This window comes from Dreissena polymorpha, chromosome 5 (genome assembly GCF_020536995.1).
Source record: "Dreissena polymorpha isolate Duluth1 chromosome 5, UMN_Dpol_1.0, whole genome shotgun sequence".
In the NCBI taxonomy this organism is placed as follows: domain Eukaryota; kingdom Metazoa; phylum Mollusca; class Bivalvia; order Myida; family Dreissenidae; genus Dreissena; species Dreissena polymorpha.
Genome location: NC_068359.1, coordinates 57,422,763 through 57,437,829, shown reverse-complemented (window position 1 = coordinate 57,437,829; position 15,067 = coordinate 57,422,763). Strand labels below are relative to the sequence as shown.

The following is a 15,067-nucleotide window of genomic DNA, read 5'->3' as shown; positions in this document are numbered from 1 at the left end:
AAGCATACAATAAATTGATGTAGTTCATGCACTAAACAGATACTTAACTAACTGCTCACACTAACTTTACCCTTCTTTGAACCTATAGCACAGATAGTCAAAAATAGAGATTACACTGAAAAACCCTTGTACACTTGAGCGTTAATATTGAGCTATGAGCCCCATCTTTACATCGTATTGAAAAAGATGACAAAATCAAACTTTAACATGACTTTTGTAAACAAGTCAAATAGTTTTGCTTTATAAAAAGATTGAAGAATCATTTATGTTGTGTACAGATCATTCAATTCAGAAAATATGAAAGCCATTATAAATGTAACAAGAGCTTGTCACAGTAGTGCCAAATCCCCGCCGAAATGTGTTTGCTTGTATGACAACTTTTGTTTTAGAGAGTAGAATAATATTTGCAAAAACAAATAAAGGGAGATAATTCATTATGCTCCGGACAAAAATTTACTTTGAAATTAAATAAAGGGATATAATTCAAACACTAAGATCGATAGATTTATGGTTCTTAGTCACTGCACTTCTCCTACTTTCCATCTGTTTAAGTTTCAAGTTTCAAGCAAATCCCTTCAGTAGATTTAGAGTTATGCTCCGGACAAAAATTTACTAAAAAATTATATAAAAGGGGAGATAATTCAAAAACTAGGGTAGAAAGAGTTATGATTCTTGGTCAATGCACTTCTCCTAGTTGCCATATGTTTATATTTCAAGTTTCAAGCAAATCCCTTTAGTAGATTTAGAGTTATGCTCCGGACAAAAATTAACTTTAAAGTTATATAAAAGGGGAGATAATTCAAGAACTAAGGTAGATAGAGTTATCGTTCTTAGTCACTGCACTTTTCCTACTTGCCATCTGTTTATATTTCAAGTTTCAAGTAAATCCCTTCAGATTTAGAGCCATGCTCCGGACAAAAATTTACTTTAAAGTTATATAAAAGGGGAGATAATTAAAAAAATTAAGGTAGATAGAGTTATGGTTATTGGTCACTGCACTTCTCCTAGTTGCCATCTGTTTATATTCTAAGTTTAAAGTAAATCCATTGAATAGATTTGGAGTTATGCTCCGGACAAAATGTACTTTAAAGTTATATAAAATGGGAGATAATTCAAAAACTAAGGTAGATAGAGTTATGGTTCTTACTCACTGCACTTTTCCTACTTGCCATCTGTTAATATTTCAAGTTTCAAGTACATCTTTTCAGTAGATTTAGAGTTATGCTCCGGACAAAAAATTTACTTAAAAATTATAAAAAAGGGGAGATAATTCAAAAACTAAGGTAGATAGAGTTGTGGTTTTTGGTCACTGCACCTCTCCTAGTTGCCATCTGTTTATATTTCAAGTTTCAAGTAAATCTTTTCAGTAAATTTAGAGTTATGCTCCGGACAAAAAATTTACTTTAAAATTATAAAAAAAGGGAAGATAATTCAAAAACTAAGGTAGATAGAGTTGTGGTTCTTGGTCACTGATCTTCTCCTAGTTGCCATCTGTTTATATTCTAAGTTTAAAGTAAATCCATTGAATAGATTTGGAGTTATGCTCCGGACAAAGTTTCAGTCAGACAGACAGACGGACAGACAGGACCAATTACTATATCCCCTCCGAATTTTTTTTCAGCAGGGATAACAAAGTACAAAGTTTTATCATGGATTTGTCATGGAATATTTGTACTCACACCTTTAAAATTGATATTCATGAAGAATATGAGTCTTGCTCTGGGAAAACAGGGCTTAATGCATGTGTGGATATTGTGGTCCCAGATTAGCCTGCGCTGTCTGCACAATGTAATCCAGGATAACCTCTCTGCTTTTATAGCATTTTTTGTTTTTAAAAAAGTCGCATTTTAACAAAAATCCAATTTTAGGGGAAAATTTTTGCCACTTATTAGCCTCAGAAGACTGCACAAGCAAATGTATGATGACACTCTACACACATGCATTAAGTCCAGTTTCCCAAAACAAGGCTTATATAATGACACAAGGTTAAGATAATCCACGCCAAATGGCATTGTACACCATCTGATAATAACGGAGTTATGGCCCTTTGTATCTTGAAAAATGCTGTTTTTGTGTGTCCGAAGCCATATATTGGACGTGCTTTGACGGATTTCATTGAAACTCGGTATGAGTATACATATGGATAAGAGGATGATGCACATTGGCCTTGTCCATCCGTCCAGAATACTTTTGTGTCCAGAAGTATAATGGCAGGGGATATCAATTCAACGAATTAGCTTGTTGTTTTTATAGTTTAAAGGATGTCTATTCTTAAAGAAAAGCCATTTTAAGCGGAAAGTGGCATCCCTGATTTTATGGAAATGCATTAATCCCCCGTTTTCCTACAGAAAGACTGATTTGATGTGTGTTTTTTTTTGTTAATAATATGCATAAAAAGAAAACAAGGCACATAATTTACTTTCTACAAGATTTATTTCTGAAGCATTTCCCGGAGTACACATTACTATTAACTACGAAGTACTATAGAAAATGGAAAGAGTTCTAAATCATCAACAATGTTTATGTAAATATCTATGAACAAAACCTATGAGCATACAACAAAAGGCCAATGTTGAGAAGAACAACAGAAGTTGTAAACTCATGAAAACTTGTGTTGTTGTTCTTCTGGACATATTTTGTAAAGTAAATATACTGAATTTAACATATTGTATAAAAATGGAGCATTTCTTTGTAAACTGTGTTTACAGAAAATAAATACAAATGACTAAATTGCAGTAAATATTACATAAATTATAAGAACATAAACAATGAGTGTAAATGTATATACAATAAATGGAATTCATTTATTAGGCTCAGTAGGCTGTATAGAATTATAAAAACATTTTTTTCAATTTAATTTGTCACAGCAGTAAGAAACAATAATCCCAACGCTGTGTGTTGTATTATGAAGCAGGGTGTAATAAACAATAATCCCAATGCTGTGTGTTGTATTATGAAGCAGGGTGTAAGAAACAATAATCCCAACGCTGTGTGTTGTATTATGAAGCAGGGTGTAATAAAAGTTATTAAGAAGTGGAGATCATATTTTGTTATTTTAAAAGTAGTCTGAAATTTACACAGATACACAACTAAATATTAAAAAGAATGCCAGTAATTGAATTTGACGTTTATGACACATTGTTGGAAAGGTTTTGTCATCGCATAAATCAACTTTATTGCCGTATGTATATTTTAACATATGTGTGTGTAAATAAACAGAGCAAAATGAAGCATTTATTAAAAGAATAGTAGCCTTCATTATGAAGAAAAATTTCGTGCTGTAAGATTACCAAATAACCTTCTAGCTTTTGGAATGTCCAAGTAATTGAACATAATACAACAAAAATGATTCTGGAATTAATTTTATAAAACTAAACATGGAATTAATTTTTATAAAACTAAACAACCTTCAGATATGAACAGGTACAAAAATACCTCCATATGTGAATAAAAAAATACCTAATTGTATGACGGTCTGAGAATATAAATCAATAACTATTTATAATGACATATCTAGCACATAATATAAACTCTTTCGAGTCTGTCAATTAATTAAATAATAATAATTTTTCTACAGCCCAGTTATATACTGGGATAAGTTATAGTTACCTTTAAGGAAAACTGGATTACAAAAATGTAAAACTCTTTTATAACAAATGAAACAGATATCACAGACCAAAAGACACAATAAAAGAATTGAAACATAAAATTCAAATAAAAGCCATTACATTATCTAATATTTCTAATACTATAAAGCACAGTGACAGTTCACTGGTAATTATACACAATTCAACATTAAAAATAAGAATGTATTCTTGGAGTTAAAAATGCCTTAGTTGTTCGTTCTAAACTTGAACCGTTTTACAAGCTCTTTTGCAAAACAAGTAAACAGTTGTTTAAAACATTCAACAACAGTTATAAAATATTGTTAAAATAAACAGTCACAACACATAACTTTGCAACAATAATCTTACATTATTTTCCATCTTAAAACTTGAGCAACATATATTATAATTTGTAAAATGCATTTCAAATAGAAACCATGATAAATATTGATCTTAAAAAATACAAACATATCTTTATCCAGGCTAATACGTTTCTTAAAAAAAAGACATTTCAGGACAGTTCAGTTGTGTATGTACTTTCATTTATTCCTCACAATTGTACATACAATGTAAATGCCATCAAAACACATGCTTTACATAACCAATTCTTATATAGTAAACCAATGTTTTAACATCAAGGTCTATAATTTGAACATTAATTGATAATAACCAATAAGGACTTATCACTTGCAGTAAAGAGAGTGTGTCAACATAATGTTCATAATAAATTTGCAAATGGTTACTTTACATAGTATAGATTCTGAATAATTGTAAACTATGATATGATAGTTTTAAAAAATGTTCACAAACTTTAATTTACATAGAAATCAAATATGTCTTTTTTTTTAATCATGGCATTTGTTGTTGTTGTTTTATAGTAACAAGTATTTTACCTTAGTTTATCATGATAATACTAAATAAATTAATATATTTAAAAGAAAAAATTTGATATAACCTTCAATAAATATAATAAACACAAAACCTGAAAAAAGACAAATATTGCCTTGTTTAGCGAAAGAACAGTGTATGATCTTACCCATGTAATAACAAGAGCATTGACCAATAAAAAGTATTAGCAATTGGTATTTAAATATGTTTGTTAAACACTATCAGATTGGGTATTTAAAAGTCTGTTAGATAAATATCAGACTCATGGGTATTTAAAGTCAAAGCACAAAAAATGGAACAAACATGTTCAATTCTGACATTACACATGGGCAGTGATTTTGCTTTTGAAGCACAGAATACAGAAAATGGATCAACATTCATGTCTGCTGAAATAAATGCCTTAATAAGTATAAAACAAAAAAGTGCATGCTTTATAAAAATCAGTTTTATTCTTTTTCTGCGATTTGCAAAACTTTTCATTGTTTTGTAAACATAAGCTGAATTTGAAAATCTCCTGATTTACTGTAACATGAAAATTATGGAAAGCATAATTTGGCATCGAAGAATCCAATATTATCAAAACTGATAGATGCAGTGTCACAGTGTATTTCACTTAGTTTTAATGAATACTTACTGAATTGTTTTAATTCAATATAACAAAAATATCTCCATGACTATAACACAATTTAATTTACCCTATGTGATTAAATGTTAAAAGTTCAAAGGAAAAGAAGTTGAATTTAAAATGAATTATCAATAAACAATATTCCTTATAAATCACAAAGTTCACCTTCTCCTGAGTCAGATCAATTGAAAGTTTTCAGAACTGCACATGTATATCTCAGTAACAAAAGAAAATTTGAGATTTTCCTCGGATTGCTTTTGGCACAAATATATACACCTTTCATGTAAACACATTAATTTTAAACAAAACCCCATAAATTACTGTTGAAACACCTTTGATATGAGCATCATATTACACACCCAACAACTGGACAAGTAGTTTTCCTCAAAATTATTTAAACTTTTTCTACTCCATTCAACATTATAACTATGTACCTCATACATTTATATTTGTAATGTTCCTTTACAATCGTGTGGAAGTAGCCAATAAACAAGATCATGAATTTTAATTAACGCAAGCTCTCTTGAACAGTTCATGCCGATTCTGCAACATGCCATAAACATTGTTTTCTGAGTAATACCCACCTGCAAATGAACAATTCATTTCCAACAAAAATTTGCTATATTTTCTATACACACACCTAGAGCCTTTTTATTACTATCTGTCATATATTTGTCATTTTTTTCTAATACAAACATTTACGTCAGCCAACAACTTCCACTTTGTGTTTCTCGCTAGTCTTTCTTTCCCAAAGCTCCTGGGTCCCTGTTAAACTCCTTTCTGAATCGGAGAAAGGTCTATTGTTTTCTGCATCTTCTAAATCCTGAAAATGAAAATAACAAACACTTGCGTTGAATCTTGCTGATATAATTTTGAGGCCTAAAAAACCACAAACCTTGAGCCTAGTTGAGCTAATACATTTGAGCGTCACCCTGGAAAAAAGGGGCTTAATGCATGTTCGTAAATCTTATCCCAATTATTAAATTAGAGTCTGCAAACTCAGGCTAATCTTCAATAACACTCAATGTTTAACCCTTTGCATGCTGGGTAATTTGTCTTCTGCTAAAATGTCGTCTGCTGAATTTCTAAAATTAGCATTTTCTTCGATTTTTTTCAAAGAATACTATCAGAATAGCAAACAGTTTGGATCCTGATGAGACGCCACGTTCTGTGGCGTCTCATCTGGATCCAAACTGTTTGCAAAGGCCTTTAAAATTCGGCTCCAGCGCTTTAAGGGTTAAATTACCGTATATGTTTTCTTTAAACACATGCAATAAACCCTTGTTTCCCAGATCGTGAATTGTTTTAACCCTTTCCCCATCAGAAGCAAAGTAAAAACGGCTTTTGCACGCAGCATAAAGCCAGAACAGACTGCAAGAAACTTGCAGTCTTTTCAGGTTTTATGCTGTTTGCTGCTCATCATTATCTTAGGATTGGAAATGATGATGTTACAACTTGAATCTAGTTAGAACGGTCTTTAATTAAATTAACTTTCTATGGACTACAAGTTCTTTCACTCAAAATACATATCTAAGTGGGAATGGGTTAAGGGAATAGTGTGACACTATTGTATATTGTACATAAATAAATAAATGAATAATTAATAAACAAAAGTAACGTGTTGTACTGATTATTTTATCTTATTACACTATTGTATCTGATACAGCAATATTCAGATGATAAACAAAGTTTGGGGATAAATCCTTGATTAATCATTTGTCAACAATAAAGTAGTATTTTATTCTTTCAATTCAAGTGACTTGTTGCCAAGGCTTTACATGATAACACATTTATTTTGGCAGATAACTGTAATTGCCTATGGTCAAATAAGAAAATATAGCACATGTTGATCTTTAATATGCACTTTCAGTTTCAATGCCAACATTTTTCAGGACTATTTTTAGTTAAAAAAAAGAGATGTGTTTGTCAGAAACACAATACCCCCTATTGCGCCGCTTTGAAGCCATATATGTCACCTTTGACCTTGAAGGATGACCTTGACCTTTCACCACTCAAAATGTGCAGCTCCATGAGATACACATGCATGCCAAATATCAAGTTGCTATGTTCAAAATTGCAAAAGTTATCGCAAAACTTTAACCAAGGTTGAAGTTTTGGGACAGAATGACAGAGTAACAGAATGACAGACAGACAGGCCAAAAACAATATACCCCCGATCATTCAATCCGGGGGCATAAAAAAGCTTAATAGGCTGTAAATAAAATGTTTCAATATACCTGTTATATTAACATGAAAATAAATCATTTTAATCTTACCCGTTATCTTTAATCTTGTATCATTCTTTCTAATGAATTAACAATAACAACAAAACTCCAGATAAAAAAATATATAAAAAAGTTTAGCGCTATAGTCTAGAGAATGTATATAAAGTAAATATCACATAAATAAAACTATTAAAAAAGGGATTCAAGGGTACTTTTTTTTTAAATCACCGAATGGCTAAAATTGGCCCGTTTTATCACCAATGACTTAAGAAAACATTTATTCAATATTTACTGTATGTATCAATAGCGAATATTGGGACTTCCATATATTACAATCTTATACGATCTAAGCAGGTTCAATAGCTATACACCTAGTCCTGAAGACTTCATATATCATAGTTACCATGACCTTAAACAAATGAGCCTCATTCTGGAAAAATGTGTTTGATGCATGTGCATAAAGTGTCATCTTATATAAGCCTAGACAAAACATTTTGCTTAGACTGGATTTTCGTTCAAAAGGAACTTCCTTTACACAAGAACTTCCATTAAATCAGAACTCGTTGTCCCTGATAAGCCTTTGATTTTCGTTCAAAAGGGACTTCCTTTACACAAGAACTTCCATTAAATCAGAACTCGTTGTCCCTGATAAGCCTTTGATTTTCGTTCAAAAGGGACTTCCTTTACACAAGAACTTCCATTAAATCAGAACTCGTTGTCCCTGATAAGCCTTTGATTTTCGTTCAAAAGGGACTTCCTTTACACAAGAACTTCCATTAAATCAGAACTCGTTGTCCCTGATAAGCCTTTGATTTTCGTTCAAAAGGGACTTCCTTTACACAAGAACTTTCATTAAATCAGAACTCGTTGTCCCTGATAAGCCTTTGATTTTCGTTCAAAAGGGACTTCCTTTACACAAGAACTTCCATTAAATCAGAACTCGTTGTCCCTGATAAGCCTTTGATTTTCGTTCAAAAGGGACTTCCTTTACACAAGAACTTCCATTAAATCAGAACTCGTTGTCCCTGATAAGCCTTTGATTTTCGTTCAAAAGGGACTTCCTTTACACAAGAACTTCCATTAAATCAGAACTTGTTGTCCCTGATAAGCCTTTGGGAACAACACAGTCTTATCTGTGAAAAAACTTTACAGACTTGCATTAAGCCCTGTTTTCCTGTAGTGAAGCTCAGATTTAAGTTTTCTTAACACGCATCATACTGTAATATATATAGCCGATATTTGTTGGATTTGCGCACTCTTGAAAATATTATTTCTATGATCATTCTTGAATTTAACTGGAGAATTTTGCTGGAATAATGATGTCATTTTGTCAAAATAATCACGTCATTTCACAGTAAAAAAGTGAAAATTATGGATAATAGATAATAGAAAATATTATATTTTTCACTGTTTGAAACAGTGAGTTATCTGTTTTAATTGACTGATATTTCTCTTAACCACCGGAAAGCATACAATAAATTGATGTAGTTCATGCACTAAACAGATACTTAACTAACTGCTCACACTAACTTTACCCTTCTTTGAACCTATAGCACAGATAGTCAAAAATAGAGATTACACTGAAAAACCCTTGTACACTTGAGCGTTAATATTGAGCTATGAGCCCCATCTTTACATCGTATTGAAAAAGATGACAAAATCAAACTTTAACATGACTTTTGTAAACAAGTCAAATAGTTTTGCTTTATAAAAAGATTGAAGAATCATTTATGTTGTTTACAGATCATTCAATTCAGAAAATATGAAAGCCATTATAAATGTAACAAGAGCTTGTCACAGTAGTGCCAAATCCCCGCCGAAATGTGTTTGCTTGTATGACAACTTTTGTTTTAGAGAGTAGAATAATATTTGCAAAAACAAATAAAGGGAGATAATTCATTATGCTCCGGACAAAAATTTACTTTGAAATTAAATAAAGGGATATAATTCAAACACTAAGATCGATAGATTTATGGTTCTTAGTCACTGCACTTCTCCTACTTTCCATCTGTTTAAGTTTCAAGTTTCAAGCAAATCCCTTCAGTAGATTTAGAGTTATGCTCCGGACAAAAATTTACTAAAAAATTATATAAAAGGGGAGATAATTCAAAAACTAGGGTAGAAAGAGTTATGATTCTTGGTCAATGCACTTCTCCTAGTTGCCATATGTTTATATTTCAAGTTTCAAGTAAATCCCTTTAGTAGATTTAGAGTTATGCTCCGGACAAAAATTAACTTTAAAGTTATATAAAAGGGGAGATAATTCAAGAACTAAGGTAGATAGAGTTATCGTTCTTAGTCACTGCACTTTTCCTACTTGCCATCTGTTTATATTTCAAGTTTCAAGTAAATCCCTTCAGATTTAGAGCCATGCTCCGGACAAAAATTTACTTTAGTTATATAAAAGGGGAGATAATTAAAAAAATTAAGGTAGATAGAGTTATGGTTATTGGTCACTGCACTTCTCCTAGTTGCCATCTGTTTATATTCTAAGTTTAAAGTAAATCCATTGAATAGATTTGGAGTTATGCTCCGGACAAAATGTACTTTAAAGTTATATAAAATGGGAGATAATTCAAAACTAAGGTAGATAGAGTTATGGTTCTTACTCACTGCACTTTTCCTACTTGCCATCTGTTAATATTTCAAGTTTCAAGTAAATCTTTTCAGTAGATTTAGAGTTATGCTCCGGACAACAAATTTACTTAAAAATTATAAAAAAGGGGAGATAATTCAAAAACTAAGGTAGATAGAGTTGTGGTTTTTGGTCACTGCACCTCTCCTAGTTGCCATCTGTTTATATTTCAAGTTTCAAGTAAATCTTTTCAGTAAATTTAGAGTTATGCTCCGGACAAAAAATTTACTTTAAAATTATAAAAAAGGGGAGATAATTCAAAAACTAAGGTAGATAGAGTTGTGGTTCTTGGTCACTGCACTTCTCCTAGTTGCCATCTGTTTATATTTCAAGTTTCAAGTATATCCCTTCAGTAGATTTAGAGTTATGCTCCGGACAAAAATTCACTTTAAAATTATATTAAAGGGGAGATAATTCAAAAACTAAGGTAGATAGAGTTGTGGTTCTTGGTCACTGATCTTCTCCTAGTTGCCATCTGTTTATATTCTAAGTTTAAAGTAAATCCATTGAATTGATTTGGAGTTATGCTCCGGACAAAGTTTCAGTCAGACAGACAGACGGACAGACAGGACCAATTACTATATCCCCTCCGAATTTTTTTTCAGCAGGGATAACAAAGTACAAAGTTTTATCATGGATTTGTCATGGAATATTTGTACTCACACCTTTAAAATTGATATTCATGAAGAATATGAGCCTTGCTCTGGGAAAACAGGGCTTAATGCATGTGTGGATATTGTGGTCCCAGATTAGCCTGCGCTGTCTGCACAATGTAATCCAGGATAACCTCTCTGCTTTTATAGCATTTTTTGTTTTTAAAAAAGTCGCATTTTAACAAAAATCCAATTTTAGGGGAAAATTTTTGCCACTTATTAGCCTCAGAAGACTGCACAAGCAAATGTATGATGACACTCTACACACATGCATTAAGTCCAGTTTCCCAAAACAAGGCTTATATAATGACACAAGGTTAAGATAATCCACGCCAAATGGCATTGTACACCATCTGATAATAACGGAGTTATGGCCCTTTGTATCTTGAAAAATGCTGTTTTTGTGTGTCCGAAGCCATATATTGGACGTGCTTTGACGGATTTCATTGAAACTCGGTATGAGTATACATATGGATAAGAGGATGATGCACATTGGCCTTGTCCATCCGTCCAGAATACTTTTGTGTCCAGAAGTATAATGGCAGGGGATATCAATTCAACGAATTAGCTTGTTGTTTTTATAGTTTAAAGGATGTCTATTCTTAAAGAAAAGCCATTTTAAGCGGAAAGTGGCATCCCTGATTTTATGGAAATGCATTAATCCCCCGTTTTCCTACAGAAAGACTGATTTGATGTGTGTTTTTTTTGTTAATAATATGCATAAAAAAGAAAACAAGGCACATAATTTACTTTCTACAAGATTTATTTCAGAAGCATTTCCCGGAGTACACATTACTATTAACTACGAAGTACTATAGAAAATGGAAAGAGTTCTAAATCATCAACAATGTTTATTGTAAATATCTATGAACAAAACCTGTGAGCATACAACAAAAGGCCAATGTTGAGAAGAACAACAGAAGTTGTAAACTCATGAAAACTTGTGTTGTTGTTCTTCTGGACATATTTTGTAAAGTAAATATACTGAATTTAACATATTGTATAAAAATGGAGCATTTCTTTGTAAACTGTGTTTACAGAAAATAAATACAAATGACTAAATTGCAGTAAAATATTACATAAATTATAAGAACATAAACAATGAGTGTAAATGTATATACAATAAATGGAATTCATTTATTAGGCTCAGTAGGCTGTATAGAATTATAAAAACATTTTTTTCAATTTTATTTGTCACAGCAGTAAAAAACAATAATCCCAACGCTGTGTGTTGTATTATGAAGCAGGGTGTAATAAACAATAATCCCAACGCTGTGTGTTGTATTATGAAGCAGGGTGTAAGAAACAATAATCCCAAAGCTGTGTGTTGTATTATGAAGCAGGGTGTAATAAAAGTTATTAAGAAGTGGAGATCATATTTTGTTATTTTAAAAGTAGTCTGAAATTTACACGGATACACAACTCAATATTAAAAAGAATGCCAGTAATTGAATTTGACGTTTTAATGACACATTGTTGGAAAGGTTTTGTCATCGCATAAATCAACTTTATTGCCGTATGTATATTTTAACATATGTGTGTGTAAATAAACAGAGCAAAATGAAGCATTTATTAAAAGAATAGTAGCCTTTATTATGAAGAAAAAGTTCGTGCTGTAAGATTACCAAATAACCTTCTAGCTTTTGGAATGTCCAAGTAATTGAACATAATACAACAAAAATGATTCTGGAATTAATTTTATAAAACTAAACATGGAATTAATTTTTATAAAACTAAACAACCTTCAGATATGAACAGGTACAAAAATACCTCCATATGTGAATAAAAAAATACCTAATTGTATGACGGTCTGAGAATATAAATCAATAACTATTTATAATGACATATCTAGCACATAATATAAACTCTTTCGAGTCTGTCAATTAATTAAATAATAATAATTTTTCTACAGCCCAGTTATATACTGGGATAAGTTATAGTTACCTTTAAGGAAAACTGGATTACAAAAATGTAAAACTCTTTTATAACAAATGAAACAGATATCACAGACCAAAAGACACAATAAAAGCATTGAAACATAAAATTCAAATAAAAGCCATTACATTATCTAATATTTCTAATACTATAAAGCACAGTGACAGTTCACTGGCAATTATACACAATTCAACATTAAAAATAAGAATGTATTCTTGGAGTTAAAAATGCCTTAGTTGTTGTTCGTTCTAAACTTGAACCGTTTTACAAGCTCTTTTGCAAAACAAGTAAACAGTTGTTTAAAACATTCAACAACAGTTATAAAATATTGTTAAAATAAACAGTCACAACACATAACTTTGCAACAATAATCTTACATTATTTTCCATCTTAAAACTTGAGCAACATATATTATAATTTGTAAAATGCATTTCAAATAGAAACCATGATAAATATTGATCTTAAAAAATACAAACATATCTTTATCCAGGCTAATACGTTTCTTAAAAAAAAGACATTTCAGGACAGTTCAGTTGTGTATGTACTTTCATTTATTCCTCACAATTGTACATACAATGTAAATGCCATCAAAACACATGCTTTACATAACCAATTCTTATATAGTAAACCAATGTTTTAACATCAAGTTCTATAATTTGAACATTAATTGATAATAACCAATAAGGACTTATCACTTGCAGTAAAGAGAGTGTGTCAACATAATGTTCATAATAAATTTGCAAATGGTTACTTTACATAGTATAGATTCTGAATAATTGTAAACTATGATATGATAGTTTAAAAAAATGTTCACAAACTTTAATTTACATAGAAATCAAATATGACATTTTTTTTAAATCATTTGTTGTTGTTGTTTTTTAGTAACAAGTATTTTACCTTAGTTTATCATGATAATACTAAATAAGCTAATATATTTAAAAGAAAAAGGTTGATATAACCTTCAATAAATATAATAAACACAAAACCTGAAAAAGACAAATATTGCCTTGTTTAGCGAAAGAACAGTGTATGATCTTACCCATGTAAAAACAAGAGCATTGACCAATAAAAAGTATTAGCAATTGGTATTTAAATATGTCTGTTAAACACTATCAGATTGGGTATTTAAAAGTCTGTTAGATAAATATCAGACTCATGGGTATTTAAAGTCAAAGCACAAAAAATGGAACAAACATGTTCATATCTGACATTACACATGGGCAGTGATTTTGCTTTTGAAGCACAGAATACAGAAAATGGATCAACATTCATGTCTGCTGAAATAAATGCCTTAATAAGTATAAAACAAAAAAGTGCATGCATTATAAAAATCAGTTTTATTCTTTTTCTGCGATTTGCAAAACTTTTCATTGTTTTGTAAACATAAGCTGAATTTGAAAATCTCCTGATTTACTGTAACATGAAAATTATGGAAAGCATAATTTGGCATCGAAGAATCCAATATTATCAAAACTGATAGATGCAGTGTCACAGTGTATTTCACTTAGTTTTAATGAATACTTACTGAATTGTTTTAATTCAATATAACAAAAATATCTCCATGACTATAACACAATTTAATTTACCCTATGTGATTAAATGTTAAAAGTTCAAAGGAAAAGAAGTTGAATTTAAAATGAATTATCAATAAACAATATTCCTTATAAATCACAAAGTTCACCTTCTCCTGAGTCAGATCAATTGAAAGTTTTCAGAACTGCACATGTATATCTCAGTAACAAAAGAAAATTTGAGATTTTCCTCGGATTGCTTTTGGCACAAATATATACACCTTTCATGTAAACACATTAATTTTAAACAAAACCCCATAAATTACTGTTGAAACACCTTTGATATGAGCATCATATTACACACCCAACAACTGGACAAGTAGTTTTCCTCAAAATTATTTAAACTTTTTCTACTCCCTTCAACATTATAACTATGTACCTCATACATTTATATTTGTAATGTTCCTTTACAATCGTGTGGAAGTAGCCAATAAACAAGATCATGAATTTTAATTAACGCAAGCTCTCTTGAACAGTTCATGCCGATTCTGCAACATGCCATAAACATTGTTTTCTGAGTAATACCCACCTGCAAATGAACAATTCATTTCCAACAAAAATTTGCTATATTTTCTATGCACACACCTAGAGCCTTTTTATTACTATCTGTCATATATTTGTCATTTTTTTCTAATACAAACATTTACGTCAGCCAACAACTTCCACTTTGTGTTTCTCGCTAGTCTTTCTTTCCCAAAGCTCCTGGGTCCCTGTTAAACTCCTTTCTGAATCGGAGAAAGGTCTATTGTTTTCTGCATCTTCTAAATCCTGAAAATGAAAATAACAAACACTTGCGTTGAATCTTGCTGATATAATTTTGAGGCCTAAAAAACCACAAACCTTGAGCCTAGTTGAGCTAATACATTTGAGCGTCACCCTGGAAAAAAGGGGCTTAATGCATGTTCGTAAATCTTATCCCAATTATTAAAT

The 15,067-nt window shown here is 30.9% G+C and overlaps 1 protein-coding gene and 1 long non-coding RNA gene across 9 annotated transcripts in view; one reads left to right on the top strand and one right to left on the bottom strand.

Moving 5' to 3' along the window:
* Positions 1-15,067, bottom strand: part of LOC127832501 (forkhead-associated domain-containing protein 1-like) — a 102,724-nt gene that overhangs the window by 4,325 nt on the left and 83,332 nt on the right. For 5 of the 8 annotated variants that reach the window (XR_008026933.1, XR_008026929.1, XR_008026934.1 and 2 more), the window contains 2 exons: positions 11,509-14,905; positions 2,419-2,545 (listed from right to left, as the gene is read on the bottom strand). Coding sequence is in view for 1 of the 8 variants with exons in the window: in XM_052358002.1 (XP_052213962.1) it covers positions 5,822-5,941 (120 nt within the window). In the remaining 7 variants the exon portion in view is untranslated. Of the gene's footprint in view, positions 1-2,418; positions 2,546-3,841; positions 5,942-11,508; positions 14,906-15,067 lie in introns of those variants that run through there. The other 3 variants (XR_008026930.1, XM_052358002.1, XM_052358003.1) reach the window with 3 other exon arrangements.
* Positions 2,774-12,011, top strand: LOC127832504 (uncharacterized). Its single transcript, XR_008026935.1, has 2 exons — positions 2,774-2,915; positions 11,879-12,011. It is a non-coding gene; the product is annotated as an uncharacterized LOC127832504 (long non-coding RNA).